The sequence below is a fragment of the Lithobates pipiens genome, unplaced genomic scaffold (assembly GCF_037356315.1).
Source record: "Lithobates pipiens isolate NorthernLeopardFrog02 unplaced genomic scaffold, aLitPip1_a1.2 Scaffold_25, whole genome shotgun sequence".
Taxonomy (NCBI): domain Eukaryota; kingdom Metazoa; phylum Chordata; class Amphibia; order Anura; family Ranidae; genus Lithobates; species Lithobates pipiens.
In genome coordinates this window covers 5,743,431-5,756,066 of record NW_027507787.1, presented here as the reverse complement: position 1 = coordinate 5,756,066, position 12,636 = coordinate 5,743,431, and the positions used below count along the sequence as shown (strand labels likewise).

The 12,636-nt window shown below is 43.8% G+C and overlaps 1 protein-coding gene across 1 annotated transcript in view; it reads right to left on the bottom strand.

Moving 5' to 3' along the window:
- The window catches only part of ANXA11 (annexin A11), a 93,318-nt gene that overhangs the window by 31,189 nt on the left and 49,493 nt on the right, over positions 1-12,636 (bottom strand). Inside the window, exons 3-4 of the mRNA XM_077453991.1 lie at positions 9,822-9,913; positions 3,776-4,393 (exon numbers count right to left, since the gene is read on the bottom strand). Coding sequence (XP_077310117.1) covers positions 3,776-4,393; positions 9,822-9,913 — 710 coding nt within the window. The remainder of the gene's footprint in view (positions 1-3,775; positions 4,394-9,821; positions 9,914-12,636) is intronic.

Genomic DNA, 12,636 nt, shown 5'->3' with positions numbered 1-12,636 from the left:
AGATAAAAAAAGCCCTGGTGATCACATATGAACATGACATGAAGTGAGACATGAGACATGAAGTGAACCTCTGTTATGGGGACACAAACAAACAATAACTGGCTGACAAGAGTTTCAAGCTGAAATCGAAAAAAAGGATGAAGTCATTCTCCACTTTACATAAAAAAAAAAAAAAAAAAAGTCTAGAAGCAGGGGCGGACTGACCACTGGGCCACTCGGGCACTGCCCAAGGGCCCCATGCCACTAGGGGGCCCCCCCATCAGGATTGCCAGCCTCAGTAAACCAGGGACAGTATGTAAAAATTTTTTTTTTTTTTTTACATCAGTCTCTGAAATGTCCCTTACCGACATACTTTTGGTCTAAAAATCCAGAGATTATAGCTGCCCCACCTCTCCAGTACCTTCTCAGCCAATAGAAACATGTCTGTGTATACTGTGTGATTGTATACTGTGTGGCCCCATAATCTCCTATTGCCCGGGGGCCCCATGAGTTGTCAGTCCACCCCTGCCTAGAAGGTATACTGCTGCTAATATTTTGACAAATTTACTGAATATCTGTATGAATTCTACTTAGTGTTTTATAGGCAGAGAACAAAGAAGATCGTCTGATTTAACTCTGTTTTATGGTTTAAAGCAAAAATCCACTTTGTTGAAAAGTGCTAAGACATTAAACCGTTCAATTCTCTAGCTGCTCGATTTTCTTTCTTGCAATTATTGCAACAACAACTCTGTTTACAGACAGGCTTTCCAAGAACTCACACAAGCCCTTGGGAACGTCATTGGCTGTTTGTTCCAAAAATCTATGGTAAAGATTAAATAAAATGCCAGGCATCACCTGAAATGCTTTTATGTTTTGGTATAATATTTGATAATACAGTACCTTATTGGGATTTTATGTGATAGACCAACGAAAAGTGGACATAATTGTGAAGTGGAAGGAAAATGATAAACAGTTTTTAAATTTTTTTACAAATAAATGTGAAATGTGTGGGGTGCATTTGTATGGAGCCCCCCTGAGTCAATCCTTTTCGGAACCACCTTTCTCTACAATTACAGCTGCAAGTTTTTTTTGGGGATGTCTCTACCAGCTTTGCACATCTAGAAAGTGATATTTTTGCCCATTACTCTTTGCAAAATAGCTCAAGCTGTCAGATTGGATGGAGAGAATCTGTGAACAACAATTTTCAGGTCTTGCCACAGATTCTCAATTGGATTTAGGTCTGGACTTTGACTGGGCCATTCCAACACCTGAATATGCTTTGATCTAAACCATTGCATTGTAGCTCTGGCTGTATGTTTAGGGTCGTTGTCCTGCTGGAAGGGGAACATCCGCCCCAGTCTCAAGTCTTTTGCAGACTAATGCCCTGTACACATGGTCGGACATTCCGACGGAAAATGTGCGATCGGATTGTGTTGTCGGAAAGTCCGATCGTGTGTGGGCTCCATCTGACTTTTTCCGTCTGAATTTCCGACACACAAAGTTTGAGAGCTGGATCTAAAATTTTCTGACAACAAAATCCAAGCGTTTAAATTCCGATCGTGTGTAGACAAATCCGACACACAAAGTGCCATGCAAGCTCAGAATAAATTACGAGACGAAAGCTATTGGCTACTGGCCCGTTTATAGTCCCGACCAGGGGCGGACTGACCATTCGGCCACTGCCCGAGGGCCCCGGGCCACTAGGGGGCCCCATCAGGGTTGCCAGCCTCAGTAAAACAGTATGTAAAAAAGGGACAGTATGTAAAAAATTTTTTTTTTTTTACATCTGTCTCTGAAATATCCCTTACCAACATACTTTTGGTCTAAAAATCCAGAGATTATAGCTGCCCCACCTCTCCAGTACCTTCTCAGTCAATAGAAACATGTCTGTGTGGCCCCATAATCTCCGATTGCCTGGAGGCCCCATGAGTTGTCAGTCCGCCCCTGGTCCCGACATACTTGTTTTACGTCGCAGCGTTCTGAATGATCGGATTTTCCGACAACTTTGTACGACCGTGTGTATGCAAGACAAATTTGGGCCAAAATCCGTCTGAAAAAAATCAAAAAATGTTGTCGTCGGAATGTCCGATCGTGTGTACAGGGCATAATTTTAACTGTATTTGGCTCCATCCATCTTCCCATCAACTCTGACCAGCTTCCCTGTCCTTGCTGAAGAGAAGCATCCCCACAACATGATGCTGCCACCACCATGTTTCACGGTGGGGATGGTGTGTTCAAGGTGATGTGCAGTGTTAGTTTTCCTCCACACATAACGTTTTAATTTTAGGCCAAAAAGTTCAATTTTGTTCAAAGTTTAGGATATTTTTTTTTATAACCTAACCCGGCTTTAAACTTCTCCACATCTTTATCCCTGACCTGTCTGGCGTGTTCCTTGGCCTTCATGGTGCCGTTTGCTCACTAAGGTCCTACAGGGCTGCACAGAACAGCTGTATTTATAATGAGATTAAATTACACACAGGTGGACTCTTGTTTACCAATTAGGCGACTTCTGAAGGCAAATTGGTTCTACTAGATTTTAGTTAGGGGCATCAGAGTAAAGGGGGCTGAATACAAATGCCCGCCACACTTTTCAGATATGTGTAAAAAAAAATTGAAAACCATTTATCATTTTCCTTCCACTTCACAATTATGTACCACTTTGTGTCGGTCTATCACATAAAAATCGAATAAAATACATTTACGTTTTTGGTTGTAACATGACAACAACATTTAGACAATTTCAAGGGACTGTAGTTCCACACAACAAAGTGATTCTAAAGGAAAAAATTTATTTTAAAAAAACAAAAACAAACATGTGATACCTGCTATGTGCAATGGTTTTGCACAAGAGCAGCCCTGATCCTCCTCTTCTTGGGTCCTGCGCTGGCGCTCTTGGCTCCTCCTCCCTGCTGAGTGCCCCATGGCAAGCTGCTTGCTATGTGAGCACTGGTGCAGGCCCACTCCCGAGCCACATTCTATTTACACACAGCACAGCTGAATGAATGACTGACTTGTATAGCGCTACCTATGCAAACGAATGGCCTCAGGGTGCTTTGCCACCGGTGTCCATCTGCAGCTTTTTAATGCGGTCCATTAACCTGTAGGGTCCCGACGCACTTACAACATTAACATACACATATATTATGGCCAATTTTTTTTTGGACAGGGTCTAATTAACCTACCAGCATGTCTTTGGAGTGTGGAGGAAACCCACACAGGCACAGGGAGAACATGCAAACTCCAGGCAGATAGTGTCGTGGTTGGGATTTGAACCAGCAACCCTATTGCTGCTAGGTGAAAGTGCTAACCACTACACCACAGCTCAGCCCCTTCACCTGCTCTCTCCTCACTGGCTCTCTCCTCACTGGCTCTCTCCTCACTGGCTGTGAATTACAGCTACAGGAGACAATGGCTCCTTCTGCTGTATCTAAGCAAATATGGAGAGAAAAAAAAAAAACTTGAGACTTTAGAACCACTTTGCTAGGGTTGTAGTATTTCATATACCAAATACTGGGTAATTCCAGGAAACACTGGCATACCAATCTACAGTAAATACAAGAAGCAGCTAGTGAACTGGATAAACATATATACACACACATACATACATACATACATACATACATACATACACATATATATATCCTGGAGGGGATTGTTTTAATCAACAAAACTAAAAAATTTCACTTTTTGAATCAAAGGTTTGGACAAATAAAAGGCTATTGTGTGCAGTGACAGTATGTTGATGGCACATAGAATGAATTGGTTGCTACTGACAACAAATTAAAAAAATACATACCTTAAGTGGGGGAATAGAAGGGCTCACTGATGGCTGAGATGGGTATTGTGGTACAGAGGGATTAACTGCTGGAGCCTGTGGATAACTTGGAGTTGGTTGCTGACCAGGGTATGTTGCTGGTGGCTGACCAGGGGCTGGTGATGGCTGTCCTGGGTATCCTGTATCAAATCCAGGCATCCCAGGCTGTGGCGCACCCCCTGGAGCAGGATACATGCCAAAGCCTGGTGCTTGAGGCTGCTGTGGTGCCCCATAGCCGCCACCGGGTGCAGAGGGGTAGCCACCGCCGGGTGCAGAGGGGTAGCCACCGCCGGGTGCAGAGGGGTAGCCACCGCCGGGTGCAGAGGGGTAGCCGCCACCAGGAGCAGATGGGTAGCCGCCACCAGGAGCAGATGGGTAGCCGCCACCAGGAGCAGATGGGTAGCCGCCACCAGGAGCAGATGGGTAGCCGCCGCCAGGTGCAGATGGGTAGCCGCCGCCGCCAGGTGCAGATGGGTAGCCGCCGCCGCCAGGTGCAGATGGGTAGCCGCCGCCAGGTGCAGATGGGTAGCCGCCGCCAGGTGCAGATGGGTAGCCTGCTTGTGGTGGGTTCATGTCTCCAAACCCAGTTGGTGGACCTGCCTAGAATTTAAAAAAATAAAATAAAAATAAAAGTCAATATATTGTTGTTAGATGACAATGCGGTATTAAACCCAAAACCAAAAATGTATTATATTGCAGCTAACCAATCCTTAGATGTGGTGGCTATATTCGTTTTTTTAAAGCTCCCCCCCCCCTCTGTTTTTACCTGGTGATCTGACCAGTAACATGCCTTCTGTATTAGAGAGCTTCCACTCTAGATGAAGGAGCATAAGGCCACCTTTGGAAAGCAGTACTGTCAGTCTAAGGGGAGGGGGAATGTTAGATGGACTAGCAGGTTTAAATACAGTAACAAAATTGAAGCCAAACTCCATCTCACACTGCGTTACACAAGTAGTTACAGCAACAGTTTTTATTCTTTTGGGATAAAGGTTTAACATGAATATATACAGTATCTCACAAAAGTGAGTACACCCCTCACGTTTTTGTAAATATTTTATTATATCTTTTCATGTGACAACACTGAAGAAATGAAACATCGCTACAATGTAAAGTAGTGAGTGTACAGCTTGTATAAACGGTCTAAATTTGCTGTCCCCTCAAAATAACTCAACACACAGCCAATAATGTCTAAACCGCTGGCAGCAAAAGTGAGTACCCCCAAATTGGGCCCAAAGTGTCAATATTTTGTGTGGCCACCATTATTTTCCTGCATGGCCTTAACACTCTTGGGTATGGAGTTCACCAGAGCTTCACGGGTTGCCACTGGAGTCCTCTTCCTCTCCTCCATGACCTCATCACAGAGCTGGTGGATGTTTTTAGAGACCTTGCGCTCCTCCACCTTCCATTTGATGATATCCCACAGATGCTCAATAGGGTTTAGTTCTTGAGACATGCTTGGCCGGTCCATCACCTTTACCCTCAACTTCTTTAGCAAGCAGTCGTTGTCTTGGAGGTTTGTTTGGGGTCGTTATGTTGGAATACTGCCCTGTGGCCCAGTCTCCAAAGAGAGGGGATCATGTTCTGCTTCAGTATGTCACAGTACATGTTGGCATTCATGGTTCCCTCAATGAACTGTAGCTCCCCAGTGCCGGCAGCACTCATGCAGCCCCAGACCATGACACTCCCACCACCCCGTTTGACTGTAGGCAAGACACACTTATCTTTGTACTTCTCACCTGGTTCCTGCCACCCACGCTAGACACCATGTGAACCAAATAAGTTCATCTCGTCTCATCAGATCACAGGACATGGTTCCAGTAATCCATGTCCTTAGTCTGCTTGTCTTCAGCAAACTGTTTATGGGCTTTCTTGTGCATCATCTTTAGAAGGGGTTTCCTTCTGGGATGACAGCCATGCTGGCCAATTTGATGCAGCGTGCGGCGTATGGTCTGAGCGCTGACAGGCTGACCCCACCACCCCTTCAACCTCTGCAGCAATGCTGGCAGCATTCATACATCTATTTCCCAAAGACAACCTTTGGATATGACGCTGAGCACGTGCTCTCAACTTCTTTGGTCGACCATGGCGAGGCCTTTTCTGAGTGCAACCTGTCCTGTTCGACCACTGTATGGTCCTGGCCGCCATGCTGCAGTTGTTTCAGGGTCTTGGCAATCTTCTTATAGTCTATGCCATCTTTATGTAGAGCAACTCTTCTTTTTTTCAGATTCTCAGAGAGTTCTTTGCCATGAGGTGCCATGTTGAACTTCCAGTGACCAGTAAGAGAGTGAGAGCGATGACACCAAATTTAACAAACCTGCTCCCCATTCACACCTGAGACCTTATAACACTAATGAGTCATGTGACACCGGAGGGAAAATGGCCAATTGGGCCAAATTTGGACATTTTCACTCAGGGGTGTACTCACTTTTGTAACCAGTGGTTTAGACATTAATGGCTGTGTGTTGAGTAATTTTGACGGGACAGAAAATTTACACTGCTTTACAAGCTGTACACTCACTACTTTACATTGTAGCAAAGTGTCATTTCTTCAGCATAGTCACCTGAAAAGACATAATAAAATATTTACAAACATGTGAGGGGTGTACTCAATTTTGTGAGATACTGTAAAAGCTGATCATGTTAAGCATTACTTTCAGTGGTAAATAATACATTAACTGATACATTTGCAAGAAGGCATGTTCTGTTAAAAAAATAAAAATAAATAAAAAACACACACGCACACACACACACACACACACACACACACACCTAAGAATTTGTAAACTGCAATCTAATAAACGTTTGCGTTTGGGATTAATACTTTAAAATTAAAAGATACATTATTAAGACTATAGGGCAAACATATTGAAATCTCCTTGTGTAAAAGGCAATGATAATGTTTATTTACACATACAAATAGATTTCATAAACATTTAAACCACCTCAGTTAATTTCTTCAGTTAAAAGCCATCTGTACTGAAGAACATATGATTTGTGTTACCAGCGCAAAGAGAATAGGTATTGCGATTAAATCTGAGTGAGAGCTTATGAGCCAGGTGGGCTAGCATTTTTTGTTTGTGCATATTGCTGGGGAAGAACCTGTGTGTGGGGAACCTTATTTGTTATGGACTTCCCATCTTTCTTTTATTAAAAGTGGTCTACCAGGCCCTTAAAAGCCCTTGTACACACGGTCGGAGAATCCGTCGGAATGTGTCCTATCGGACCGTGTCGTCGGATAATCCGACTGTGTGTGGTATGCATCGGACTGATTCCGTCGGAATATCCATCGGACCCAATTTTCCAACTTGTTGGAAATATTTCCCGACCAACTGATTCGATCGGACATACTCCGATCATGTGTAGAGAATTTTGATCGGACCAAGTGCCAGGCATGCTCAGATCAAATTCCTACATCAAAGCTATTGGCTACTAGCCGGAACGTAGTCCCATCGTAACGAAATTACGTCATCACGATCTGAATGATCGGATTTTTCGACAACTTAGTCCGACCGTGTGTATGCAACAGTTTCGGACAAGATCCGGACAAAATCCGACGGATTTTGTTGTCGGAATCTCCGACCGTGTGTACAGGGGCATAGGGTTCTTGCTTTAAATGAACTTACTTAAAAATGCATCTACCACTGTACCACCATGTCACCATACTAAGTAGCGTTTTTTTTTTTCTCAGAAACAATATGGAGAAAGGTACAATAAAAAGGTATGGTGTTGATGGGCTTTGGGCGATAAAATGCAGCTTGCTTTTGACATCTGTTTGGGAGGATTCTACGGTCATTCAGCATTCATTGCAGGTATACTGGATCTGCAGTTGACCTCCATTTGACTTACGTCAAGCTGCTTTTGCATTCCCAAAGACGATAGAGAGAGAGTTCTGACACAAACAAAAGCCTGTTGGCACTTGCTTTAGACCATATCACAAGAAAACATATCAGAGAACCATTGGTGTTATCCTGCATACAGGTGAAACTAACGTATTTTAGTTGATCTTTAACATAAAAACAGAAAATTGTATATTCACTTTTCTGTAATGTTCCTTTCCCAGCAGCATACATTGGGTTGTGGCTTTGCCTCTCAACCTTATAGGACCGTTATTCTATAATGCTTGGCAAAAAGAATTTGGCTGCACACCACCGCTGGTCAAAAAAAGTGACTGCCACCAGGACATAGTACACAGACATGAAAAAAGGTTGAAGTGTTTCAGACTAACATTGTGCTTCTTTAAAACCAGGCTATAATGCTTTGCAGGATCTGACCGTAGCCATCAACTTTAGACCCCATTCACACCTGAGCGTTTTGTAGCTCGAAGCCTGAAGCTACAAAATGCTAGAGGGGAAAAAATCTATTATTCTCAATGGAGATGGTTCACATCTCCACTACATGTCGCCTGAAGCCGAACGCCTGAAGCTCAAACAAGTTCCGGACCATTTTTTGTCGCTCGAATTGAGCAGATTTGGGCGTTTTTCTTTTAACATTGGTGACCTTTTGCCCTGCACAAAATCGCAGTAAAAACCGCCGTGACTCGCAGTAAAAAACGGCAAAAAAAATGCGGTAAATTCATGTGATTTTCTGATTAAAAACGATACGTTCAGGTGTGAATGCAGCCTAAGGGTGGGTCCCTGTATGCTGCCATGAAGATGCACCAGGAAAGCAGGAGAATTAAGGACCGGTAAGTATAACATTTTCCGTTTTCCTGGTGCATGATGGCAGCATACATTGGGATTGGGAAATAACTCGCCAGACTGGAGGGTGCACAGATAGATATGTTTTATAATGACAAGTATTAGGACAAGCCCCATACAACAGATTTTTTGAATTCCACCATGGTCAGCTGGGCCAGATTCTCTCCCTCGCCTCTCCGGAGCATTACAAATGTGGGCACCCAGCTTGCGGCTTCACAGCCGGGTGCGCACTGTTCATGCACGTGTTGCGCAGTGCCTCCCCATTGGTCAGGCAATCTTCTGGGACCTGTGACGTGTCTCAGAAGATTGCAGGGAGGGAGGGGGAGAGGAGAACGTATACTCAGACTGCCTAGGTGGCTCCAGCAGAAGAGGGGGCAGGTACCTGTCATAACTAGATACCTGCCCCCCCCCCCCCCCCCCAAAAAAAAATGCATTGCCAAATGTGGCATATTTGGGGAGAGGGGGTGGGGGTTGGGAGAAGTGCTTAAAGTGGAACTTCCCCTTTTGAACCTGAGAATCCAAAGAACCTGTGCAAACAATGTATGGGTTTTCGTATCTCCCCCACCTTTAAATGGACTCCACTACCACTGTGTTGTCCAAACGCATGAGAACACTTTTCAGTGATTTACAGCGATTTTGTGGACGACAACAAGGCCTGAATGGCTGCCCTAGGTACTAGTATATTTGACACCACTCTGAGCGTTAAAACCCCATCAGCCCCAGGATGCCTGGTCTCAGTAATGGACTCCTCAGCCACGAAGGCTGGTGTCTGATGTGACCACCTCAGCCTCCAGAGGCACAACTGCTTGAGGAATGAGAATTGGAATACTCAAGTGTGCCACTGCCTGGGCCATTGGGAAAGTGTAAGTTAGGTAACCCAACATGCTCAAGCATGCCCTTGTTGGCAGATATCTGACCTTTAGTACAGACATTACTGTATGTATTATCCAATCTACTTTCTGATGAGGAATTTGCAGGGTATTGGCCTGAATATCCAATAGTGCCTAAAAAAAAAAAAAAAAACACATTCTGTGCAGGGCATAACTGTCTCTTCTTCCAATTAAGGAACCATCCAAAGCTTTGAAGAATGAGCAATAGCAATTCTCAATGCTGTACCAGCATTTCTTGACACTCTGCCAGGAGGCAGACATCGTCCAGGTAATTATGTACAACCCAATGTATGCTGCCAAGATGCACCAGGAAATATATTTACATATTCCAAAAGTTAAGTGTCATAAATGTTTATGTGTACTAGTATAAAGCATCTTTTTTTTTTTAGAAGGCTGATATCAGCTCTGGTAAAAGATGAGAAACCTAGGTGCAGAACTCACCATATACTGCTGAGGGTTGTACTGCTGAGAGAAGCCCGACACATCCAGCCCAATGGGAGCAGGGTTACTGGGCACTCCCCAGGGGTTGTTTCCTGCCATATGGAAATAAGCACAGAAAATGCTGGTTAATGCAAACTGCTTCAAATATAATGGCATGTGTATATAAAAACCATATACAGTATATATATATATATATATATATATATATATATATATATATATATATATATATATATATATATATATATTTGCATCCAAACCTCCTACAGAGCCAACACAGTGTGCCTACTGATTTCATACCTCCCGACAAATTCTTACTTTGAAAATGGGTGTAAAATAGTAGACTGGTATTTACATCCCATGTAATCCTTGGCACACTGTGATGTCACTAAGGGGAATAGTGGATGCGGTCACATGATTTGCACCCACTTTCCAAACAAATTCACAACACCCATTTGTTATTGTAGCCTATAGAGAGGACAGGTTATGTACAAAACACCTCATCTCTCAATCAGAACCCTAGTCTGCTTGCTTCTCTTATGGCCAGGTGCTGAATGAGGCCATCAGCATTGTACTGGTGTGGGGAATGTTCAGGAAGGAAGGCCAATTTACTACAAAGTAGACATTAGGAGGTGCAGTGGATATAAAAAGTCTATACACTCCTGTTAAAATGTCAGGTTTCTGTGATGTAAATAAAAAAAAAAAAAAAAAAAGAAAAAAAAGAGACAAAAATAAATAATTTCAGATTTTTTCCACCTTTAATGTGTCTTATAAACTGTACAACTCTACTGAAAAAGACAAAACTGAAACCTTTTGGGGGAGCTTAAAAATAAAATAAAATGTGGTGGTTCTAGAAGTGTGCACACCCACTTATAACTGGAGATGTAGCCTTGTTCAGTTAGGCAAATCACATTCAAGTGCCTTTGATTAACCCTAAATAAAGCTCAGCTGTTCGAGTAGGTCTTTCCTGACATTTTCTTAGTCGCATCCTACAGCACAAGTCATGGTCCACAGACAGCTTCCAAAGCATCAGAGGGATCTCACTGTTAAAATGTGTCAGGAGAAGGGTACAAAATAATTTCCAAGGCATTAGATATACCATGGAACACAGTGAAAACAGTCGCCATCAAGTGGAGAAAATATGGCACAACAGTGACATTACAAATAACTGGTTATCCCTCCAAAAGATGAGAGGAAAACTGGTCAGGGAGGCTGCCAAGGGGCCTACAGCAACATTAAACGAGCTGCAGGAATATCTGGCAAGTACTAACTGTGTGGTACATGTGACATTCTTCATATGTCTGGGCCATGGGGTACAGTGGCAAGACGGAAGCCTTTTCTTAAAGCGAAAAACCATCCAAGCTCGGCTAACACATCCGAAGTCTCCCAAAAGCATGTGGGAAAATGTGTTATGGTCTGATGAAACCAAGGTTGAACCTTTTGGTCATGATTCAAAAAGATATGTTTGGCAGAAAAACAACACTGCACATCACTAAAAGAACGCCATACCCACAGTGAAGCATGGTGGTGGCAGCATCATGCTTTGGGGCTGTTTTTCTTTAGCTGGAACAGGGGCCTTAGTCAAGGTGGAGGGAGTAATGCAGTAAAAAGCTGCAAATACCAGTCAATATTTGCACAAAACCTTCAGCTAGGACATGAAGAGGACATGAAGAGGAGCTTCATCTTTCAGCATGACAACCACCCAAAGCATACATTCCAAATCAACAAGGGATTGGCTTCACCAGAAGAAGATTAAAGAAGTTTTTAAAGGCAAGGCGCACTCTACTAGGGCTGTAAGTGCTTCTTGGGCAGTGCATCACCAGGCCTCCCTGGCTCAGATCTGTAAGGCTGCAACTTGGTCATCAGTCCACACATTCACCAGATTCTATCAGGTGGATGTCAGAGGGCAAGAGAATATCGCCTTTGGGCGCAGTGTACTGCAGGCTGCAGTTTAGGTCCTCCGGTCCATGGCGGTCTATAATTATGATCTGTATCTCCCTCCCCTCAATCTGAGCATTGCTTTGGGACATCCCACTATGTAATGAAGCTCCTGTGTCCCGTGATGTATGATCAAGAAAATAGGATTTTTATATACAGCTTACCTTGAGAGTACATCACGGGACACAGGGCTCCCGCCCCTCTTGGGTTTTAAGTGGTTTCCTATTGCTTTGCTACAAAACTGAGGTGCCTCCCATATGGGAGGGGTTATATAGGGGAGGAATTCTCCTTAATTGGGGTTAAAGAGGAAGTAAACCCTGATGAGTTTACTTCCTGTTTCATTCCCTGCAAAGGCAAAGCATAATGGACTACTATGCATCGCATAGTAGCCCATTATGTGTCACTTACCTGACACAGGAGCCAGCGAAGTCGCGCTGTCCCCTGTAGTCCGCCGCATCCATCTTGTTGGTGGGGTCTCGCAGCTCCGCCGCTGTCATTCGGCAAAGCCGCGATGACGTCACTCCTGGGCATGCGCACGGGAGGTGACACGCGTGGCAGCTCCGTCGCTGAGAATGCCGCGCTCAGTGCGCCCGTTTTCAGGCAAATATCTCCTAAACCATATAGAGATATTGCTTGGACCTTAATATAGGCTTACCTGTAGGTCAAAGTGGTTTGTAAGGGTTTACAACCACTTCAACCAGTGTCCAATCACCAGAGGTGCCTATATAACCCACTGTGTAATGAGCTCCTGTGTCCCGTGATGTACTCTCAAGAAAAGGATTTTACATGTAAGCTGTATATAAAAATCCTATTATATCCACTGTATGTGCCACTTAAAAGGGGTGTTCCAGCGGAATTTATTTATATTTTTTTAAAG